Below are 24,957 nucleotides of genomic sequence, written 5' to 3'. Positions count from 1 at the left end.
TAGCTAAGGTGTGTGTCTGTTGGAGAGCGTTAGCATGACGCCATTATCGTGCTGTGTAATGTTAGCTTGTTAATACTATCATCTTTACAGCTGAATATCTGAGTACAGCACAGTTAGCTAACAGGCTCTAGGTGCTCAATAATGTCTCAGTATGTTAGTATGTCAGCATCTAGAAGGTCATTTTGAGCAGCTAAAGTAGTTTATACACAAAATAAGCAGCCTCATTGTAGCTGCACAGCATGTATTCAGTGTGTTTGTCTCAGTTTTGGTTTAATGTGTTACTGCAATCACTGCACTGTGTGTCAAAAGATAGACTTTGAAATCATATTACTCTTGTATAAAGCTCTTAATGTTCTCAGAACTTATTACATTTGGTTTACATTTGTTTTACCTTTAAAAAACACATTTATTAAATCAGATGAAAGTAGATTTTATAGTGCAGAGTGATGTGAGACTCCTGAGGTGATGTCATGCACGTGGTCACAGACCGCTATATCATTCTTTATTATGAAATGATAATCCTGTAAGAAATCCCATTTTGCCAGATGTGTCTATACTCTGTCCATACATCTTTTTCTGCTTACAATCAGAATATGTGTATACACACAGACATATATGCATGTAGTCATCATGTTATACTAAAGTGCCTCCTCCTCTCTCCAGGTGAACAGTGGGACTTGTCTTCAGCTTCAGGTGGAACAGCTCTGACCTGTATGGTGATCAGACCCGGAGAGGAGACACACCTGGTCCAACCAGGTCAGTGCAATATAGGTGCAAAAATTAGAGGCAGAAAGTGTGAGTTTTGTCAATTTCTGCTCATTAATACTCTATGATCAGTAAATGATTTTAGAGGATAGTCGAGTCTCATTCACAGGTCGTTGAATACCGACAGTTTGGGTTGGCAGAAGCCATGACAGTGTCACTGTTGGGACACTAGTCTCTCTCCCTCTTTTTCTGTTTGTCTTTAAAAAAGCTAATTAAAAAGGCAAACAAATTTGCAAGCAAGCAATGTACAGGTTAGTTCAATGGGGAATAAAAGAAGGAAGTCATAGTATTTTAATATTTACTAAGTGCGATATTGTAGCCAGCTGGCATTGTTTCAGTTTAACGAACACCTGCATTTATATATGTTATGAATTATATAATTATATTTTATTTAACATGTATATCTCCACTGTTCAGCCACAACATTAAAACAACTGACAAGTGAAGTGAGCATTGATCATCTTGTTACAATCAAATGTTCTGCTGGGAAACTTTGAGTTCTGTCATTTCTGTGGATTCTCTTTGACAAACACAGCCACCCAAACACCGTTCAAACCAACTGCACCCCCTCATGGCAAAGAACGCAAGGCCTCAAACTGGTCTTCTCATTGTCCAGATCCCACTTCAGCTGAGCATCTGCTGGATGCGCCAGAACCAACTCCAATCCATGTTGGGGCCCCCATGGATCGGTCTTGGCTCTGACTGCATCCAGTGGAAGCTCAGCTGGATTGAGATCTGGGGAATCTGGAGGTCATGTTGACACCTTGAGCTCTTTCCCACGTTCCTCGGGTCGTTCCTGAGCAGTTTTTGCAGCGTTGCAGGTGCGTTGTCCTGCAGGGGGCGCACTGCCACCAAGGAGTGCTGCTGCCATGAGGGCGTGTACTTGGTCTGCAGCTGTGTTTGGGTGACTGGTGTTTGTCAAAGAGACATCCACATGAATGCTGGGACCCATGGCTTCACAGCCGAACATGGCATTGGAACAAAATCATCCATGTTATTTATTTCACCTGTCACTGTAATAATGATATGACTCTCAGTGTATACACATGTTAAATACTCTATATATGTCTAAAATATCTATATGTCTATATTTCCTCTCAGTAAATCAAAATCTGATTGACCTGATTTGATTTGATAAAACAAAACCTGTTTGAAATACTTGTACTTCCTTTGAACCCTGTTGGTTTTGAGCTGGGACTTTTACATTTAAATGGACAGCTTCATTTATGTAGATTCAACACTAACATTAGCCTCGGCGTATTCCCCTAGCAGGCCACTAATAAGGATCCTATTCAGTTTCTGACGTGCAGCTGTGTGGTGGTGAAGTTTTTGGTTTAGAAGCAGTTCTTGTGGTCACATTCATGGTAGAGGTGCAGCAAACTGAGCTGTAAACACCAGCAGAATGACCGGAGACATGTTAATTTTTGGTGGCTTGTGTAAGGTTTGTTAGCAGTAGCATTCTTATTCATGGTAGAAGTGCAGCGGATTGAGAGCTACGACACCAGCAGAACTGAGCTGAGACTTGTTGTTTTGGAGGCCTTGTGGTGTAGAGCTTTCTGGGGACAAAAGTTCAGTAAGAGCAGTCCCGTTGTTAGTGGTCCGCCAGGCTTACCTGGTGTTATTGTAATTTATAGTTTAACTTGGCCAGACTTCAGCTATCTTCAATGGCAAATGCCCGAGTGCAGTCCATCGGAGCTGTAAGCAGTGTTTTCCATGAATGGCAGTAGTCAGGCCTTTGATCAGTTGCTGGTATTGGTAATAGCGTATCTTACGAGCCCTCGTGCGATCCCGCCAACTTACAGGTCCCTCATGTTCAGATACCTATGGTATGGTAGAAGCGTGCCCAAAGTGTGCGCTGTTTAGCTTGGGCCTCGGCCTGGCTAGGGACATGCTCAGGGCCACGGTAGAAGCTAGCCTGACGCCACTAAAGCGGCTTGGATCTCTGCCCTCAACTGTCCATGACGATTTCCCTCGCGAGTTCAGTGTGTATGGGCGCGATGCCTTTGCTTGAAGATAATGTTGAACCTCTGTGATAAAACTAAATTAAAACAATTGCAGGAATTCATTTTCTTTGCAACTGTGTGCAACAGCATCCTGCTTGATAACACCAAGCAGAGATCATTACAAAGCTGTTACAGGGCCCTCGGCCTTAATGCCCAGCAGACCACTGATAACGATCTGAATGTGTTGTGGTGACATTTTTTCTTTGGAAGCAGTTGTTGTTGTTGTTGTCATGTTAATGGTAGAGATGTAGTGAAATGATAGCTACAGATACTTTGAGAGGTTGTTAATTTGTCTGAGTACTTCTGAGTGTATTGAAGGTTTGTTTTTAGTTCTTGTACATGTGCACTTGAGCGCGCAACTGTGTGCTCAGAGAGTGCTTGATAAGCTTTATGAAGCCTTTGGAGTTGTTGTCTTGTGAACTGATAGCTAGGAACAGCTTGAGCGGTTGTTAGTTATTTTGCACCCTTCGGAGTGTATTGAAGGTTTGTTTTAATTTCTTGTACATGTGCACTTGAGCGCGCAACTGTGTGCTCAGAGAGTGCTTGATAAGCTTTATGAAGCCTTTGGAGTTGTTGTCTTGTGAACTGATAGCTACAAACAGCTTGAGTGGTTGTTAGTTATTTTGCACCCTTCTTAGTGTATTGAAGGTTTGTTTTAAGTTCTTGTACATGTGCACTTGAGCGCGCAACTGTGTGCTCAGAGAGTGCTTGATAAGCTTTATGAACCCTCGGAAGTTGTTGTTCTGCTGGCGAAAACATCGTGGTATGAAGCTTTTCAGGCTAACATTGTTAGCTAAACAATGTTGAGTGTCGTAAGCTACAATAGCCAGTTCGCCACTGTAGAGTTCCAGGCACCAAAGTTCAGTAATAGCAATCCAGTTGTTTGTGGTCAGGCTTGTGTGAACTGACCAACCAGACCAGACTTAAGTCCCACCTCAAAACCCATAGGATTCAAGGAGAGTTTTTACAGCCACTGGATAATCACAAAAAATGTATATAAAAAATGTATCTTGAAATAAAATGTAATTGAAAATACATGTCTTCTCACTGTTAACAGCTTGACTCTCTATGAGTCCTGTTAATAGCTCACAAAGTGCTTTATTTGATGACCTGAGAATGAGACTCAAAAAGCAGCTGTCTTTGTACAGAATTGCTTTATAAGTATGCCGGCATCATGCAATATATCAATTAATTAATAATTGTCCTCCATAATGCAGGACACTGGCTTGTCTCACATGGCCTCTCTAAGATCTCAACTTTCTGCTTTTAATGCTGATTAACTTAATCTATAATAATATATCATGTTTCATCAGCAAATGTTTAATATTGATATGAATCGACAAAGTAACTAGTAACTAAAGCTGTCAGACAAAGTACTGTGAAAGTATGAATAATATAGTTAAAACTAAATTTATGCAAAATATGAAAATTATTTAACATATATATATATATATATATATATATATATATATATATATCTATCTATATATATATATATATATATATATATATATATATATATATATATATACACACACTGTTCAGTTGAAACATTAAAACAAGTGACAAGTGAAGTGAGCATTGATCATCTTGTTACAATCAAATGTTCTGCTGGGAAACTTTGAGTTCTGTCATTTCTGTGGATTCTCTTTGACAAACACAGCCACCCAAACACCGTTCAAACCAACTGCACCCCCTCATGGCAAAGAACCCAAGGCCTCAAACTGGTCTCCTCATTGTCCAGATCCCACTTCAGCTGAGCATCTGCTGGATGCGCCAGAACCAACTGCCATCCATGTTGGGGCCCCCATGGATTGTTCTTGGCTCTGACTGCATCCAGTGGAAGCTCAGCTGGATTGAGATCTGGGGAATCTGGAGGTCATATTGACACCTTGAGCTCTTTCCCACGTTCCTCGGGTCGTTCCTGAGCAGTTTTTGCAGCGTTGCAGGCGCGTTGTCCTGCAGGGGGCGCACTGCCACCAAGGAGTGCTGCTGCCATGAGAGGGTGTACTTGGTCTGCAGCTGTGTTTGGGTGACTGGTGTTTGTCAAAGAGACATCCACACGAATGCTGGGACCCATAGTTTCACAGCCGAACATGACATTGGAACACAATGATCCATGTTATTTATTTCACCTGTCACTGGTTCTAATGTTGTGGCTCTCAGTGTTTACACGTGTTAACTGCTTTTTACAGACACACTCAAAACCTCCCAAAAAAGGTTAAAAACTTCCACAAATACAAACAAAACCTCCACAAATACACAAAACATTCTCAAATATACTCAAACCTCCACAAAAAACTTTAACAAATTCACTAAAAATTTCCATAAATTCACTAAAAACTTCCACAAATATACACAATACCTCCACAAATACAGTCAAACCTCCACAAATCCACAAAACGTCCATAAATTCACTAAAACCTCCACAAATACACAAAACATTCTCAAATATACTCAAACCTCCACAAAAAACTTTAACAAATTCACTAAAAATTTCCATAAATTCACTAAAAACTTCCACAAATATACACAATACCTCCACAAATACACTCAAACCTCCACAAATCCAGAAAAAACTTAAACAAATTCACTAAAAATTTCCATAAATTCATAAAAAACTTCTACAAATAGACACAAAACCTCCACAAATACACTCAAACCTCCACAAATACACAAAAAGTCCATAAATTCACTAAAACTTCCACAAATATACACAAAACCTCCACAAATACACTCAAACCTCCACAAATCCAGAAAAAACTTAAACAAATTCACAAAAAATTTCCATAAATTCACTAAAAACTTCCACAAATATACACAAAACCTCCACAAATACACTCAAACCTCCACAAATACACAAAACGTCCATAAATTCACAAAAAATTTCCATAAATTCACTAAAACTTCCACAAATATACACAAAACCTCCACAAATACACAAAAAGTCCATAAATTCACTAAAACTTCCACAAACATACACAAAACCTCCACAAATACACTCAAACCTCCACAAATCCAGAAAAACTTTAACAAATTCACTAAAAATTTCCATAAATTCACTAAAAACTTCCACAAATATACACAAAACCTCCACAAATACACTCAAACCTCCACAAATCCACAAAAAACTTATACAAATTCATTAAAAATTTCCATTAATTCACTAAAAACTTCCACAAATCAACACAAAACCTCCGCAAATACACAAACCTTCACAAATATACTCAAACCTCCACAAATTCACTAAAAACTTCCACAAATAGACACAAAACCTGCACAAGAGACGTGAAACTACCACTGCTCTTCTTTCTCATCTTGCAGGTGATGGACAGTTGAAAGGACGAATCACCAAGATGAGCCGCCACAGGAGCCTGAACCTGTACTTCACGAGGGGGATCAAACATGGCTGATATATCTGCAGTTCACTGCTCGTTTCTCCAGAACGAGAGCAGCCAGGCGCTGAAAGTTGTGGGCAGAGGAACAGGCTGCTGAGGACGAGTTGGACGACGGTTTCCTGAAATGAATCCTGATTTCCTGTAAATCAAGTTTTTTGGACTGACATGTTGTTCTCAGACTGTGAGACTCCCGAACATCCTCATCAAAATAGACTCTTTGGTTTCTGTCCGTCTGTGATGAAGCATCAAATGAGTCTCTTGTGAAACAGACCTGGTTCAGTTTGTTCACTTAATTCACATCATCTTTCTACAAACTCCCCTGTTTTTTATTGGCATTTTGCTTTTATTAAAGAAGAGAAGATGGAAACAATTAGGCAGCTACCGACCTACTCATCCTGTACGAGAAGCTTGGTTTTTTAAACTGAGTACTTACTAATAACAAATAGAAGATGAGACCTGGTGAGCAGAAATGTACTAATTTGAAAAAAAATCAAATGAGAAAACATTTAAAAATATGTAATGAAGAATATTTTCGATATTTTTTTCTTTGTAACCAAATGGAATCAAAATAAAGACATTTACTTTGTAACTGTGTGACTGAAATGACTTATGTGACTGGTGCTTCTTGTCAACACCGTTTAGCTCTTGTGGGGGACATTTAATGTCTTAAATGTAGGCCACATGTTCACACCTTCACATCTAAATGTTGTTTAAAGTCTTATTTCACCTCTCAACTTTGTTTTTATTCCAACTGTGTTATGTTATTGTATACAGAATCGCATCCTCGCCCATGGAGAAAGTGTTGCAGAATAACTGCAGACAAAGTGAACCAGAACATACAGTTCACATTTCCATTCACTTTCAGAGAGCTGAATGTGCTGAAAGGGAAACAGTACAGCTTGTTGCAACTTGTTCATCACTTCTTTTATTGAAACTTAAGCAGGAATGTGCAGGTTGTGTTCATCTTTGACATTCTGGACGAGTGTCGACTTCCTCTGGACTTTAGTCATCATCAGATCCTGTCTGATGTTACAGAGTCGATGTGCTGCTGACAAGCCTCATCAACTGCTTCCCTCTGCCTGTGACAGTTTCACTTGGGTGGGTCTGACTTAAGTGTGGGCCACATGTTAAAGTCTTCAAGTCTTATTTTACCTCTAAACGTTGTTTTTGTTCCCAACATGTGATGTCATTACTGTACAGAACTGCAGCCCCACCCACCGAGAAAGAATTGCAAAATAACGGCAATGACTGGAGACAGTCACAGGAAGTTATGTCATATCATTCTCAATTATTAAGTGATTATTATTATTATTATTATTATTATTTAGCTGTTTTATTAAGCTTTACAAGGGGGACAAACGTACAACATCTAAACTGCTCTCACAGTTAACATATAAACCTTGACAGTGGTTTACTTTTAATTTATTATGTTAATATTTATTTTTGTAAGGAGCAATATTTTAAATAATCTAGTGTGTGGTTCTTTGACCTTAAATGTTCAGCTGCTAGGACAGGATTTAAGTGACAGAGCTGACATGATGTCATCTCTGTTTGTCGGTCAACATTTGAGGTGATGAGGGCGGCACATGACCAGGATGTATGTCTCATTGACCTTATTTATAAAAATAATAATATGTATAATGTATTTATTTTTAGAGCACCTTTAAAAACAGTTTACATATTTAGTTTCATTATGATTTTGATGATTTACCACACAGGCAGTTGAGAGTCACAGTAAAGTTCAGTCCAGCCTGCTGAGATACGAATCACAAAACAAAAGGTGAAACACCTGAAAACAAAGGAGAAGAAATGGAGGAGGGACGGAGGACAGTGTGTTCTTTAGTGTTTAACGGTATGAGATTGTAAAAATGTCCACATTCCTCAGAAGCCTCACATTAAAGATATGTACAGATACGTTTGTCTTTTAACTGCTTCAGAAACACTGCAAAGAAAAAAGAAATTAAAAACTACCTGACAGGTTATATGACAGCAAAAATATAAGAAACACTCTCACAACATAATAAATATGTACAATGAACTCTGTAGGTATAATTTGCATTATTATCTGTACCATCTAATTATTCCACAACAAGCTCACCAGGTTAAAATAAAAAGATGTATAGTTAACTGAACATAATTTATGGTAAAATAATGTGTATTGCTCCATAATGTACTTAAAAAAATACACTAAACTGTATGTGTTTTTTTTGTGTCTTATTTAACTTATTTAAAGAAAAACTCTTCTGTCTGCAGATGAGTCGGTGCGTCTCGTCTCAAAGACGCACAGCAACCACAGATTCAGACCTATCGATGAAGCTGCACAGGGTCTTAAATAAGAGCTCCAGAAGTCCCTGAAGCCCTTACAGGAGAACCTAAAGGTCTTTGAACAAGTTAAAGGAAACTGAGATCAAACAGCAGAAGGCATCAAGGTCCAGGCCCGACACACAGAGGCGCAGATCAAAGAGCAGTTTAAGAGCTTCATCAGTTTCTACAAGAGGAAGAGGAGGCCAGGATCTCTGCTCTGATCAGAGAAATAGCGGCACTTTCACAGTCAGAGCCACAGAGGAGGATCAGACAGCTGAAGACGTCTCAATCCTGCAGAACTACAAGGAAGAGAGTCCAGCAGCGCCTCCTGCTGGAGGATCCACAGCTGGTCTCAGGAGCTCTGATAGACCAGGCCAAACATCTGGGCAACCTGAGCTTCAACATCTGGAATAAGATGAGGGACACGGTCTCCTACACTGCTGTCATTCTGGATCTGAACTCTGCTCATCCAGAACTCCTCCACTGTTTGTCTGTGATGATAACTGTGCTGATGATGAGGACTGTGGTGATCAAGCAATGTGTTCTCCCACTGAAGTTTATCAGGAAATAATGTCTCTGCAACAGTGAAACTAAGTAAGTTAAAAGTTCAACCAAAAAGGAAAGTTCACTCTTTATCTACTCACCCCCAAGCTGACTGAAAGTCAGGTGAAGTTTTGTGGTCCACAAAACATTTCTGGAGCTTCAAATGCAAGACAATGTGGCAGCATTCTCCTAAAAAACTGAAATAAAAACTTCAAAAAAAACCCACAGAAAATAAGATAAAATGGCTCCTTGCAGCTTGTCCAGCCTCCAACACAAACATAATGTGATAAAATATTAGAAACATTTTCTTATTTATGGCTGATTGGAATATTACATCACTGACTTTCTCATGCAGTTCCCATGGATCGTGATCAGAATCAGAATCAGAACTCTTTTATTCATCCTGCAAATGGGGATATCTGTGTGTCACAGCAGCATAAGGACAGTTCAATTTAACAATAAAGAATAATCATAGTACAAAATAAACAACATAATAAAAAGGTAAGAAACAGATTCCTATAAACATAATATGTACAAGTGTCCCGCCCCTTTCTGTGACATCACCCCATGAAGTCATCGTTCACATTTAATTTAATTACTTGTCCACATGAGGCATAATGCAACGAAATAGTTTCAGGAAGAAGCTGAAAGTATCATCGTCCAGTAGCTGAAGAGAATTTTTTCTCCAGTTCTTCCAGCTGCTCTACACTCTGGCGATGATGTCACGCACTCTAGCTCACGCAATACACACCCATTATAAAATCAGAAGAAGGCCTAAAAATCTATAAAACTAAAACTGTGATGGTTTGGAAACCGTAAGAGATTTTTAAAAACTGAATACATGCCCAACAGTTCAAGGTCTTCCGACTCTTTAAAAGGTGGAATGGTATCTGTAGCTCAAAGCATGAAGCACAAGAAGAGGTTGAAAGTTGATGAGTTTTGAAGAGGATTTTAAGATTTTCCCATTTACTTTCCATTCAAACTAATCAGACTGCGACCAGATCGCCATCTATTGGCCGATTTGCACCAAATTTTACACAGAGCCTCATCAGTCCATGGAACACAATTATGAACATTTACGTGATAATCAGACCGTATTTTGTTTAGATGTGCAAGATTGTCTGCTTTCAACACAATATGCAGGAATTTGTTGTTTTATATTTCGGCCGTTTTAAGGACTATCAAAATTCTTTTGATAACTTTTTGTCAGGGGGGTCCATAGATGCTTCACACAAAATTTAATGCCAATTGGTCAAATTGCCTAGGAGGAGTTCGAAAAAGTAGCTTTTTCATTTGTCGCAATGGGCGTGGCCTATACCACGAGACTCAGCCCACTTCACTGAACGCGTGGATATAAGGAATTTGAATGTGCGACAAAGTATATGGGAGTTATAAGCCAAAACGCGCTGTGCTTAATAACAGTGCCACCTAGTGGTGGAAATTCAGGACGACAATAGATTATAAAATTTTTCACCAGGTGTGACTTATATTCCAAGTTTGGTGAGTTTTTGGGTATGTCCAGGCAGTGAAAAATGCAATCATTTCGTCCGAAGAAAAAAAAAAAGAATCGCTTCAAAAACAATAGGGTCCTCGCAGGTTCCCTGCTCGGGCCCTAAATATTACCACACATCCTGGACACATTCATTTAATCCTGGAAGTGAAACACACTGAATCTATTCAACGATATGCTAGCGCTAGCTAACGGGTCACCATGCTGTTTTAACGTGTAACATGGCCTCATGTCCCTCCAGAAAATGGCCGCTGTGGGAATATGGTTTATCGTGCACAGCGTGGGAGTCACACCACCTGTGTCATCTGTTTTTATCTGTCCATGTGTTTGGGGGGTTTTTTGGGTTTTTTTTAGTTTTTTTTTTGCATTTTTGTCTTCATGACAGAAAACCAAACCCAGATAACAATTTTAGAATTTTTGAAGCGATTGCTCAACAAATACAGATTATAAAGGAAGTCGCCCGTCTGGCAAGACACATTTGAGGGATCAAAACTCCAGTGGAGCGATTCAGCAGGTGGGGTATCTCTACTTTTGTAAACATATCAGCTGCCATTGATCTGTGGTAAAGCATGGCACTCATTTTCTTTTGCTTTATTTGAACAGCGTGTGGCGTGAAACCATGAAGACTGTGATTCTTGCTCTCCTGGTGTCGTTGGCGGTCAGCGAGGGTGAGTTAATGCACAGGGCCTCACAGGGTCTCTTAAATTAAATCATATCCTTCTCAAAACTGGCTGGGTGACACGAGAGTCTTTGAATCATGTTTGTGGAATGTCACAGTACATCAGTCAAATATGATGTCTTTCTTCTTCTTTTTTTTTTCATTTTGGTTTTCCAGGTGACGCCCTGATATGTCACTGCCAGCAGACGACATGTACGGGCCCCGTGGAGACCTGCGTCCACGGTACTGATCCTGTCTGTGCCAAGATCCTCGTCAGTGGCTCCTGTAAGTATAAACCGCTCCACCGGTGAACTGCCCAGCTGGGAAAAACACTAAGGAACAAAAAAACCATTTCAAAGTCATAACTGTCAGTGGAAACATTTCATCTTCCATCCATCTTGTCTTTTTTTTCCATGTTCTCACAGCTGCCAGGATAGTGAAGGGTTGCATGTCTGGATTAGATGACTGCCTCGGGTTGCATTATCCACCCTACTATTTCGCCACGTGCTGCAGCACCGATCTGTGCAACTGAGCAAAATGAGCACCGTGCAGCATGCGACGAAGTAAAAGAAGAATCTCTGTGTCGTTTGCACTGTAATCATGAAAGGCCCCTGCACGTCCGTGGTATACACCCACACCAGTGATTTTAATTGCTCGGCTGATCATATCTTTTTTTTTTAGGACTGTGTGGGCTCGGACAGTCCGTGCTTCTTCGAGGTCTCAGTACCCCGAGGCCACAGCCGCCCCTACTTTCTCCACTGGCTCAGGCCATCATTGCACTTGCATAAAACACAGAGCAAATAGTCAGAGCAGCCAGTAAAACAAGTGATGAATCAACAAAATGCAAGATAATTTCGGTACAAGAACCCATATTCATTTAAAGTTTCTGCAGGCAACTTCCATAACCTGTGGAGAGAAGTAAAATAATTGAATATGTTTGCTTGTGTAGATGATATAGAGAAACAGCCAAAAGTCAAGCACAAGGTCCACCTACAGTGGCTTTTTAAAAAAAAATCCAAAGTCAATAATGAACCTTACAACTGATCTTTTCTAATGTTTGAAGATCATTTGTAATTTTGTGTGATCTGTTGTTATTCTAATGAAATGAGGAATAAAATTACACAGAGCACATAAAAGTCATCTTTTTTTCTCAACATTGTGGGAAACACTTTCTAGGTGTGAGGGCAACTGGACATCTTGTGCTTCACACAGTGGTGGGGTGACAAAAATCAAAAAGGAACCAACTGTATGTTGTGGGACACCAGTGCACAAAACTGTGAAAGATGTGATGCATTTAAGGTGAGCCTGTTCCAAACTGTTATCTATTCTGATTATGTAGAGCAGACTATAAACTGGCACTGGATCAAATGCTCTCTGCTATCTAAAGCTGTCAGCATCGAGTCCTTGTAAATGACAAATAAAAAGGAATTCATACAAGTCAAACTGGGTTTTGCAAGCATCAGTGTTTGACCTTAGTTAAACCTCTCTGTCTGTGTTGAAAACCCCAGTAGACAACTTCAGAGTTAATGATACACTGGGTTCGCATCGATTTCTGAACAAGTTCAAATAAAAAGGAAGCTACACATACGAAGTATCAAAAGTGCAGCGGCACAATTTACCAGGTGGGATATTTTTGAGGATTTTAAACACTTGGATTAATGACAACACTGTCCTGCAAATGGTGGAATTTGATTTCTCCTGCTTTGTTTACACAGAGGCTGGTGTGAAAACATGAAGACTGTGATTCTTGCCCTTCTGGTGTCGTTGGTTGTCACTCAGGGTGAGAGCTAATGCACAGGAAACACAACAACCCTGTAGTCTGGTTGACCAAAGTTGAATGAGTCCTTCTTTGAGATGCTGTGTTCCCATTGTGTCTGATTGATGAGCAGATTTTAGAGCTAAATGAAAATGCGGCAGCCAAATCCAGCGCTAGTTTGTACAACACAGTTGAACTTCATTCCTTTTTTTCCCAGGTGCGGCCTTGACATGTAACTGCGGCGGCGTTAATCGGTGTTCGAGCCCTGTGAAGACCTGCAGCAGCTTAACTGAAGTCTGTGCCAGCATCAGCCTGACTGGATCCAGTAAGTGCTGGCTGCTGATTAACAAATCAAACACTAGAGTGATCAAAAAAAAAAAGCGCCACCAGGAGAAATCCAGAGTCACAACTTGAAGGCGTTGTTTGATAATCCATCCTGTCCTTTCCCGTGTTTTTCGCAGCCATCTTCTACTCAAAGGATTGTATGGAATCAGACAGATGCACGGAGCTGAATCGTCCAGGTGTTCGCATCTCCGTCACATGCTGCCGCACTGATCTGTGCAACAAATGAGCACAACACAGCACATCTTTCATTAACTGAATAATCTACTCTCACATGTTGTGCACTTGAGCATTGTAATAAAAAAGATGAACAATGTCAACCTTTGTGCTTTATCACTTTATACGCACATTTTAGCTTTTCTTTATAACAGCATTACACCTTCATATCCCAATTAACTGATATATTCACTACTTTTGCCGTTTTTCAACTTGATTGAACTTGACTTTTATGTTTTTTTGTAAACAAATATTTGATATTGTTGTCTAAAAAGACCCTGAAACGATAAAGGTCCTGCACATTTAGAGAGAGAACATAGGAGAGAGAGAGAGAGGATATGACACACAACCTCTGTGCCTCATCAGAATCTCACTCTGATATGACACTTACAGTACCTGTCTTGCACCTCATCCTGTTGTGAAACTGAAGGTTATGCTTCTAACAATGTGTAATTTCATGTCATCGGCAGTAATACAGTAATACACAGTAATACATCGCCCAGAAGTTGAAGATCCTGAGACACACTTCTTTTAGTTCAGAATATCTGATCTGATCACACACAGGTCATGCTGAGTTTTCTCTGTCTCTATCAAGCTGCTCCACCTTGTGGTAGGAGAGAGGCTGAAATGAGTAAAAAGGATTTTGTGTATTTTGCTGATGTGACTATAAGTGATTTTGTCATAATGATAATCTATACATTCATCAGTTTCTCCTTCCTTCCTCTTCAGATAAACATTTTATTATGTTGGAAGCAAAGAAAGCAAAGATAGAGAGAAATGTTTGATGTCATCACTATGTTTTAGGGTTATAATAATTCAATTTAAAGGAAAGTCTCAAATATCAATTTTATTTTTCCTACAACCATCTTTAACATCAATAAAATTTCTGGAAAAAAGCCGATGTCATCATTTATTACATGCTGAATTTATCAATTATATGTTATATAAAGGGAACAGATATCGAAGAAGAAGAAGAAGAAGAAGAAGAAGAAGAAGAAGAAGAAGAAGAAGAAGAAGAAGAAAATGAAGATGAAGAAGATGAAGATTTTTGTGTCGGCTCAGTTGGCCCTGCTTCTGACGACTCACTTTTCGGCCATTTGATTGGTTGTGACACTGCATCACGTGACGCACCAATCCGGGAAGTGTTTTGGTTCCACAAGGCGGAAGCGTATAATTTACTGAACCTGAAAGTGTTTTAGGAGAAAAGGTCGTTAACCAGGAGCAACACGGTTATAACTCACCATTCGTAAGGCGGAGTGGACATAGTCTTTCGCTATTGGTAAGAGCGTCAACGTGTTATTGGTTTCCTGTCAGTATTATTTCATGTTAGCCGAGGTTAGCATTGCTAACTCGCCCCGTTGCTGTTCCAGGCGAGCTTTAGCCTCGTAGCTAGCTTACAGCTGGCCCTGTTTTAAGTAAAGATCGGCAGGTGTAGCCGGTGTTGTGATGTAAACAGTTTAGCCTCAGGTTAATATTCTGTACTTGTGATCTATTCTCTTGAATTTGTTGATCAGACCCCGATGTTACCTACAAACAGATGTCAGTTGAAGGGTAATGTAATCAAAGCTGTGTGTCAGGTAATTTAACGTTATATAATCAACTTTTAAACTGTCCAGTGCCAGAACTTCTTAAGACACTATTGCTGATGGGATTAGGTAGATAGGTGACTGGTGAAATGCACTGCCCTGACAACTGACATGAAATAAATGTTACTTGGCGAATGTTTTGAGTTGAAAACAGGATCTTGATAAGCACTTTATTTGTGTAATGAAATAAAGAAGAAGAAATCAGTCCAAAACTGATGGAAAATGTAGAGTAAAGACAATTTCAGTTTCATATATGAGACACCAACTCCTCACATTTGACAAACTGGAGCAAGCTAATGTTCTGCTTTATTTTCTTGAGAAACGACTAATCATTTATCAAATGAATGGCAATTTTTGTCCTTTTTTGTATGTATTCAGGTGATTAATGATAATAAATAATAAACAGGTATTATACACAACTATTGAATTATTACTGCAGACCCGCAAATCTCTAAGATGACTGTTTTACTCTATAGTATTGTTTTGTGTTCTCAGTAGTCGATCCACTGATTTTTCATGTTTTAATTCTTTCAGGTGGACCAGCCCACTCGGATCACTCCATCACTGCCCTCCTGATCCGTTTCTCCCCCCCAGGAGTTTGGTTCCTGACCTCGCTCACCATTGGTGCCTGTTTGTCCAGACTCCCATCTTCAACCTCGTTAACCTGCAGTTTCAGTCCTTCTCAGGCCATCTCATCCACAACAGTCTCCGTCCCTGTCTCTGTCTCTGTCAATGGCTGGGCGCGGTGGAGGAGCAACCAGGCCTAATGGCGCCGCAGTAGCAAACAAAATCTGCCAGTTCAAACTGGTGCTGCTGGGGGAGTCGGCGGTGGGCAAGTCCAGCTTAGTGCTGCGCTTCGTCAAAGGCCAGTTTCACGAATTCCAGGAGAGCACCATCGGAGGTAAGAGACAAACATGTATTTCTAGACTTTTAAAGGATTTAATTTTAAGGGGTTTGGTTGTCTTAGTAATTAGATTGTGTTGCTGTGTACATAGAGGATGAATATTGTTTGAAATATATCAATATTTTTGCAAGACTAATTGATAAGCCCAGGAAATGTCAAATATGTTTTTCAGAGCCCAAAGTGATGTCTTCAAAGTGCTTCTTGTGTTCAACCAACAACTGAAAAACCCCAAACTTTTCATCTATCTGTTCATACTATCAAAAGATATATAAGAAGCTGCAACCAGAAAGTATTTGACTAAGAAAATAGTTGGCGATTAATTTTCTTTTGATAGACCAGTCAGTGCAGCTCTTTGTTTGTGTGACATGGAGTCTTTGTCTGAGTTAATTTGAAGTGGTTTGACTACAGCCTTGGTGAAAACATGAACGTAATCTCTCCGGAGCATGGACTTTGGACTAATGCATCATCATTCCACTGATCTGTGTTGTCCCACTCTCCTCAGCTGCCTTCCTCACTCAGACTGTCTGTCTGGACGACACCACTGTGAAGTTTGAGATCTGGGACACAGCGGGTCAAGAGCGCTACCACAGCCTGGCTCCGATGTACTACAGAGGCGCTCAGGCAGCCATCGTGGTCTACGACATCACCAACACAGTATGTGCAGGGCAACAGACGGGGACCTATCAGTCAGTTGCAACATAATAAACTCTTGCTCAAACAGTTTTGTTGTTACTTTCAGTTTCAGTTGTGCTGAGGTGCAAATGCCAAAAGTTGTCGTGTGAATACACCCTGTTTGAGCAAAATTAATAAAGTTCTGTTGCTCGATAGGACACTTTTGCACGAGCGAAAAACTGGGTGAAGGAGCTGCAGAGACAAGCCAGTCCCAACATAGTGATCGCTCTGGCTGGAAACAAGGCAGACATTGCAAATAAGAGAGCTGTAGATCTTCAGGTATGAAGTATAAATCAACTTTGCGTGTACAGGACAATGATTCAAGATATTGGTAATCTGCTTTGTTTTGATTAAAGCTGTCAGCACAGTAAATGTCTAATATTACTCTCAATATCTACATTCTTAGGAGGCACAAACATACGCTGATGACAACAGTCTTCTCTTCATGGAAACCTCGGCCAAGACCGCCATGAATGTCAATGAAATTTTCATGGCTATCGGTAAGTGCATCGTTCTGTTCAGTCAAATATTTAATTCCACTGCTCCCTAAAATTGATATTTCAGGCTGTGGCTTAGTTTACCACCCCCTTATTTCTCCAGACAGGATTAATTACACACAAACGATAAAACTGCCACAGCTTTTCTGACCAGATATGAACTGAATAGGTACTGTTGGATGGTGGGAGAAAGCAAAGTCAGTTGATAAACAATCAAAACAGTATGGGGTGTAGCAGGTGTCATGGGGAAAAAATAATAATTGGTGTTTATTAGTAATTTGTGCTTTAATGCAATTATCAGTGTGCACAGTTTACACATCTGTGCCCTTCACTTAAATCAAGAGCAGCAGGCTAAATCTGACACTGTGGTAATTTCATGCATGGCACTAATCATTTTCTGCATAGCACTTGCACCTGACCACATAGGCCTGTGTTCCACCACACAGCCCTGAAGAGACTGATTTAAATAGAGTAGCAGAACTGTGTCTCGCTTAGTCTTGAAGGAGAACTTGTGAGTATGATAGAGGAAAGGCGCAAACTTGTCTCAGCCTATATCTACCTTTTTAAAAAGGTGTCAGACTGATTAAATCAGAAAGCGCTGCTTGTGTGACGTGAGGGAATGAATTAATTACGTGTAGATACTAAAATACAAAACAGCTGCTTGCTTGCTGCTAACTGTGGATGCTACATTTTAACTGGCAGCCACGGTAACCTGCAACTTCTGTTTATACGGTTCAGATACTCAGCACTGACAGCATTGTGCGTTTGTTTGGCAGTCAACACTGTAGAGATCGGCCGGAAACAATCAAATCAAACCAGCTTATGTCTCAGCTTTTACACTATCAGCTAATTAGCTCATTTAACAGCACAAATTACTAAAAAAAATGACGCCAATGATTTTTTTTCCTGTGACAACTGCTGGAAAAACAGATGGATGCTTCATTGAATAGACCAGTGTAAACTTTGTTTCCTCAGTTAGATCTGCTCCGTTTCAGCATCTGTGTTTCTGTCCCTTTTAGCAAAGAAGCTACCGAAGAGTGACCCCCAGGGAGGAACCGGACAAGGTGGTCGGACCAGGACAGGAGTGGATCTACAAGAAGCTGCTCCTCAGGGGCGCAGCGGGCAGTGCTGCGGCGGAGGCAATTAGCAAGTACAAAACAATGAACTTAGAGAGAGTGAGCACCTGAACATCGTTGTAAGGACAGCACGTAGCTAAAAACCCAGAGAGGCAGGAGAGGGCAGAGCCACTCGCCACCCCTGCACTTAAACTGAGATTACAGATGAGATTATCTGGATCCTCTTTGATTTAAGGAACATTTTTTTTTAAAAGAATCATAAGCTAGAGGGAATTACCAAGATCCCTCACTACTTCTCTTCTGTCTTTCCCCCTCCTGTGTATCTATCTACCTCCCTGTTCATCTTCAGCCTGTCTCAGTTGATTGAATTCTGTCTTAAATAATTTTTTTTTTTTTGAAGGGTGATGCTTTTGCCATTTTCCCTCTTTGTGTGAATGTGTCTGTGTTATGTGTGTTTATGTAATTAGTACATACTCATACATTTATATTGTCAGTTTACTTTTCTACTCTCGTCATTTCCCTCAACATTGATCATCATTATGAAAGATACAAATACCCGACTATTAATGCTGAATTTGCAAAGGAGAGAGCAATTAATCTAAAAGGATTGTTGTTGTATTGCAGTGTAGATCGCAGCATTTCGTTCTTTTTAAGGACCTGACGTGACATGACGCATTTATAAGAAAAACGCTAGACTTTGCTTATTGAAGCTGGTCATGATTTAATAGGCTACACATCTGAAGATGTTTCTTAACTGTCCAACAAATGCAGTTGTTTGCATTCATTGTGTATTGATACCTGTAACACCAGAGAGTTGTTAGCCTTTTATATAAAAAAAAAACAACAAAGAAATGTGAAAATAACTTGTAAATCTAAAAAGTAATAATAAATAACATGCAAGATTCTGTTTGTTTTTGAGTTGTTTTGCTCTGGTATGGTACGGAGGACATTTCTAATGAGTTTTTGTTGGAGTGTTTTGATGTCTGTTGGCAGTAGAGGTTCATTGCATGGTGGGTTCAAACCATTCTGGCCTGATTTGGTGTAAGAAGCAGTAAAGCCACTATGAGCAGAAACAGTGTTTTAAGATTGTTACTACAAAAATAAGACAATGATTTCTTTTTCTTCTGGACGTAACGTGAAAAAGCAGTGACCATGTCGCCAAAGACTCTTGATTCATGTCAAGCTAATTCTCTTTTGGATTATAAATTGGAATCAGAAAAAACATTCTGTTATTGAGTTTATTTCTTTAAATTTACATTGTATTGATTTCAATGATAACATTTTACATGAAGGGTAACTCAACCAATTTCACACGTTAAAGGTTAAAGGTTAAAGGTTAACAGGTCTTGGACTTCTGCATATGTTAAAAAAGAAGTATAAGGCCTTTTGTTGCTTCAGAGGAAGCTGTGTGTAATAAATTGCATTGTGGGTAATGTAGGCGACAAAGTTCATGTAACTAAAAAGGTGATATCTCTCGTTCTTCTGCACTGATTTTGATCATTTGTCTTCAAACTGTGCATTATGAGTCCACCAGTTTTATAAAAGTGCAGTGTTGGACCTGTGGACTGCTTCTCAAAGCCTGAAGCCTACTTTACCCACAATGCAATTTAGCTACTGAGTGACATCAGTCCATCAGATTTCATGCCGCTTCCTCTGGAGCCACAGAAGGCTTTATCAAACTTTTTTCAGACATGCAGTAGCACTCCCCGAGAATTGTAAACTCACTTTAATGTGTTGAATTGGTGGAGTCACCCTTTAAACTGGATGATAACGCTTATTTATAAAATAAGCTATGATCATATGCCAACCTTGGTGCATTCAGTGTTCTTTTTTCTAAAAATCCAAACAGATAATGGCACTAGGGATCATCTTTTAATCAGGACTGTCTTGTATTTGAATCAAAATGGCCCGTCCAAATTCTTTCTACAATATAACCACTTTCATAGCCAGAAGCTTAACGAGATTAAAGCTGACCTATTTTTTTTACCTTGTTATTTCCTTATCTGCAGGTATTTTCTTAAAGAAAAAAAAATGTAGCTACAAATGGGTTCCATGGGATTCATTCTGACTTGTGCAGTGACAATACACATTAAATAGCTCTGTTGTTTTGCCAAATACACATTTTATTCTATATTCTATTTATGTAATAGTTTTGTTTGGCAGCCAACTCAGAGATACATCAAGGTGTGTCGCTGCCTTCTCTGTAAAGCTAGCATCCGTAGGGCCGCTCAATTAATTTAAATATTAATGAAATTGCAGTTCCAGAGGCTGTAATTTTCTAATAAAGGTAAAATGTGTGACCAAACAGCATCATAATGAAGAACTTTAGAGAAGCCAGATGCCCTTGCCTACAAATATCGATGCAAAAATGATCATTCCTTCTCATCATGAATCATATCAAAATGTTAGTCTGGCAAAATAATTGAAATATGATTCTTTTACCACATCAAGAAGCCCTCGTCTTCAGCATACATTAATCTTATCTCACACCCTCTCAAGATTTGGGAAGGAGCACAATGGGTCTTTGATACAGTCTGAGGTTCAGTTCGATGGACACCAGCTTCGGACTAAATACACTGATTTGGAACAAGGACGTTGTTGTCCCACTATTAGCAATGTTATTCATAAAGCTTTGAATTACCATTATTAAATGGGCTGGGAACAGATATTTGAACCACTAACTAAAAACTGTCTAAGATATTTGGCCTCATGTTGGTTTAAAATGATTTGATCTATAAAATGTACATTTGTCAGCACTGTAGAAACGGCATCAGCACGTCGTTCCAACCACCAGGTGGCAGCACCAAGCTTGAATCCAGCTTCAGAGAGAGAAATGGGTCCTGCTGATTGTGGCCATTAATTAACATGTGGTCAGTGTTACATAGTAAGTAAGAAAACACATTATCTGTTAATGCATTTGCATGCATGCCCATTCATGTGTGTGTGTTTGTGTGTGTGAAAGTGTTGTGTGCAGATTGACTGAGCAAAAATCCATTACTGACAAAGTGGCTGGGGGGGAGAGACTCCTGGTGTTGTGGTGGTGGTGGTGTGCTTCATTTGTGCTCACCTGATTATTCTACAGCTCATTTTAAAGTGGGTTTCTCTGGGTTAATTCAGCGGTTCACTTTGTTGTGATGAATGGTGACCTTTTAATAGAGGCGCCTGAAGCTCTTTGAGGTTTGAGTGTATTAGTTAAAGACACTGTATGATATATTAAAAGGCATCCATGCGGAGAAGGTCCTCAGAGGCCTTTAAGGTATTCACTGACTACAATATCATACAGTTAAAATGTGTCAGTTTGTTTGGTGCACCAAGCTAAATGTAGTCTGATGCAGTAAATCTTTCTTGTGTGAAGGTTATATTGTTCACTTCTGTAGAAAAGGTATTTTAATAAACCAATAAAAGTTTTGTATTAATGGAATCAGTGGTGGAAGGAGCCCTAACCCCTGGTAGTATAATACTGTCTATCTGTTGTCTAGTTTATTTAGTGCAATAAATCATATCAGCTTAACTAATACTCAACATTAAAGGTGAAAAAAGCATCTCTGGAGATCAGTAATGGACTGCAGAGTCTCATTCCCACATCGTCAAATACTGACAGTTGTGGCTGGTCAATAATGCCAAAGCCGATAATGCCAAGTCAACGCCAGGTATGCAGTTTATACTTACATGTATATAAAATACATGCAAATATACGTGTACTTTACTTTTACTTGTACTTTTGATCATTCTACTACTACTAAAGGGATAGTTTGGGTCTTGTGATGTGGGGTTGTGTGACGTATTTACCTGTCAGCTCTGCCCCTGTGTGGAGAAGCAAGCGACAGGGAAGCAGAGCGTTGTTCTGCTAAACTGGTATAACAGCAAGAAGTATTTTGGCCACCTAAAAGAAAGCACGCTTAAAAAGATATGTATCTGTTTAAGTGTAAGGCATTAAAAAAAAAATATCTCTTTTGCTTTACTTTACTTCCAATAGCTGTGTGATACAGTGTGGGGCAGGCGCAGCTTCACTTGTGCGTAGGAATTTGGACATTCTACCATTCAGGGAATGCAGTGCCAAAGGAGAGGGCTGTCTGACGGCGATGTAAAGCACCAAAAATAACTCTTTCTGTCGGTCCCGTTTAGAAGTACAATGCTCTGCTTCCCTGTCGGTGCCAGGCACTTCTTCTCCACACGAGGCAAGAGCTGACTGTCTTCTACTGTAGGTAATACACTGACCAGGCATAAGTACGTCATACAACCTCAAATTAAAACTCTAAGGTATCCAATATGAAATGTACCTAAGTATTAAAATAAATTTCTGGCAATAAAGGGATAAGTACCTCATACAACCCCACATCAACAGACCTGAACAATCCCTTTTACCCTTCTGCTCAAGTGGAACCTTTTACCTGAGTAATATTTTAACACTATCTTTACTTTTGAGCATTTTTTTTTTTTTACAACACTTCTTCTTTTGCTCGTTACTGATTACTGTGTGGGTCCACTGATGTGATGATTCTTCTTTACATGAGCTACTGCTACGCTATGTTTTAACATTTATTATCATATTGTAATCTCGCTTCATAAAATACATCCATTGGATAACAAGTTTCTCCTTGTGGCGCTCTAAGCGAGAATTACACCGACACACACGCCCAGCAAGCAAATCCAAACAAGAAGATTTGAGAATGGACTCATTCATATTTTACCCAGAGACAGGAAATACGAATGCAGGAACACATTTGCTTTTAAAGGGTTCTTTGTGCTCCGACTCACAGGTACATAACACGAAACTCTGTTCTGTTGCTCTGAGTCTCTGTGTAAACATGTAAAAATAAAACTACAACCAAGTAAAGATTTTTACACCGGAAGCGGTGTGAAGCGTTTTTTTTTTTAGGCTGACAGCCCTGCTATTGTGGTTTTGATGCCTCAGACCTAACATTAAAATCTGCTTTTTAAGCCATTTACACACACACACTCGAGACAGGCAGAGTCTCAAAAGCCAAAAGCAGGCGGCCGCTCTGCTCACAGTAAATGATTTCTCATTTGTCAAGCTGTCAATCAAGACGTGTTCTGTCAAAAAAGGAAACTAATTTCATACTTGGCCTCTGTGAATCATAATGGTGTGAGAGCTGGACTAAAATTGCTCGTCCTCACAGGACGAGATTTGCGGACTAAAGGAAATGTGTACCTCAAAAACAAAACGCAGCCACAAACCGTTTACACGCTTGCATCTTTTGTTTGTTTCTTCTTTCAGTGGTACATGAAATTAAACAGGTAGAATGGCCAGAAGCTAGCTGTCAGCACGGTGTGGTTGTCATAACAACGAGGATTTTCGGATTAGCTTTAGTGCTGCAAATGTGTAATTTTTTTTTAGCTTGAGAAGCCGCCGCTGGCCCAGTTCAAATGGGACGGAAAAACAGTCAGACATTTCCAGACACTCGCTCTGATGGATTCCTTCTATCTTCCTGGACAGAAAGAAATGTCATTAAATACCAAGGGCACGGGGACACGCTATCTGGATTGCATTCTGTGGGTCGAGATTTCTGCTGATAGCAATAGCGTGTGTGATGTGGTGCAATAATTGTCTCCTATCTATAATGAAACATCTAACCGTGTTGGCACTGGATAGGAAGCTGGTGAGGGAGGAACCCGGCTAAAGCCCCTTAAACAGTCGTTGAAATGGTGATTTATGAAAATATCTCACATTGTGTCACATTGTGCTTGCTGAACACTCGCGCCGTCTCGGTAATACATGCTCGCGTTCACTTATTACTCGGCAGGCAGCTAGACGGGCTTGTTTTAACGTTAAAGGAGTCGAGGTTTGATATTTTTGACAAATACACCGGAAGCTGGTTAGATTAGCTTAGCTTAGCTTAGCATAAAGACCGGACACGAGGTATATGTGTGGTAGCGGTAGCCCCATACTGTGGTAGTAGCTATCAAGCTAGTAACTGCATCTTCTTCTTCTCTTCTCTTTTTTATGGCGGGGGGCAATCACTTTTGTCAGTGTGACAAAGCCCGACCATCAAGAAATTACTGAAGAGACTTTACACTATGTTATCATATGTGTATTATTAACACAATATCAATATTTCGTTTTGAAATATCTCAGTCAGTACAGATGTATTATAACACCCCTAAACTAAACTGAGTGCTGAGAGGGAGAGGCATTTCTTCTGAGAGGGAATCATCGCCGCCTCGAGCTTCCACGGCCGAGAAGTGGACTCAAGTGACATTGACCCTCAAGGACGGAGGGGACCAGTAGAATGATGACGATACATTTACCCAGAATGCATTGTGATCTTAAACTATTTTCATCGGCCCGCTTTTCTGAGAAGCTTTCACCATCATTCATCCTCAATCATTAGGCCCCGCCACGGAGTAATTGTGTCGTTTGTTAAATGCCCCCTCAGACCTTCCCCTGCTCGCTCTCAAAGTGTCCACATACGATGTAGGCTCATATTGCTCAGTGTCAGAGCGAAGTGAAATTATGCATGTTCAATGAGCACTGGGACACGTTGCATCGCTGCCCTTGATGACTTCATAAGGGCTTTTCACAGTAAGGGACTGAAATGGAGAAGGTCACCCATATGCCAGGCATGTAGATAAACACTGTGTTTAAGTAATCTCACTAAATATCTCCAGATGTAGTATCATTTAAATCTTTATCTTAAATGGTTTCACATGGTTGAATAAGTGGAATATACTAAAATGACCAACTGGACATTAAGCAAGAAATGTA

The 24,957-nt window shown here is 39.9% G+C and overlaps 1 protein-coding gene across 1 annotated transcript; it reads left to right on the top strand.

Annotated features, from left to right (window-relative positions):
- The first annotated feature begins 14,617 nt into the window (after nt 1-14,617).
- On the top strand, nt 14,618-19,135 carry LOC119010193 (ras-related protein Rab-5C-like). The gene is made up of 6 exons (XM_037082162.1): nt 14,618-14,774; nt 15,616-15,982; nt 16,488-16,639; nt 16,814-16,936; nt 17,064-17,157; nt 18,174-19,135. Exons 2-6 carry the CDS (start codon nt 15,814-15,816, stop codon nt 18,299-18,301), a joined length of 666 nt encoding a protein of 221 aa, XP_036938057.1. The 5' UTR covers nt 14,618-14,774; nt 15,616-15,813; the 3' UTR covers nt 18,302-19,135.
- Nucleotides 19,136-24,957: the final 5,822 nt, after the last annotated feature.

This window comes from Acanthopagrus latus, chromosome 20, assembly GCF_904848185.1.
Source record: "Acanthopagrus latus isolate v.2019 chromosome 20, fAcaLat1.1, whole genome shotgun sequence".
Classification (NCBI taxonomy): Eukaryota; Metazoa; Chordata; class Actinopteri; order Spariformes; family Sparidae; genus Acanthopagrus; species Acanthopagrus latus.
The sequence above is the reverse complement of the archived record's forward strand: the minus strand, read 5'-3'. Positions and strand labels throughout refer to the sequence as shown.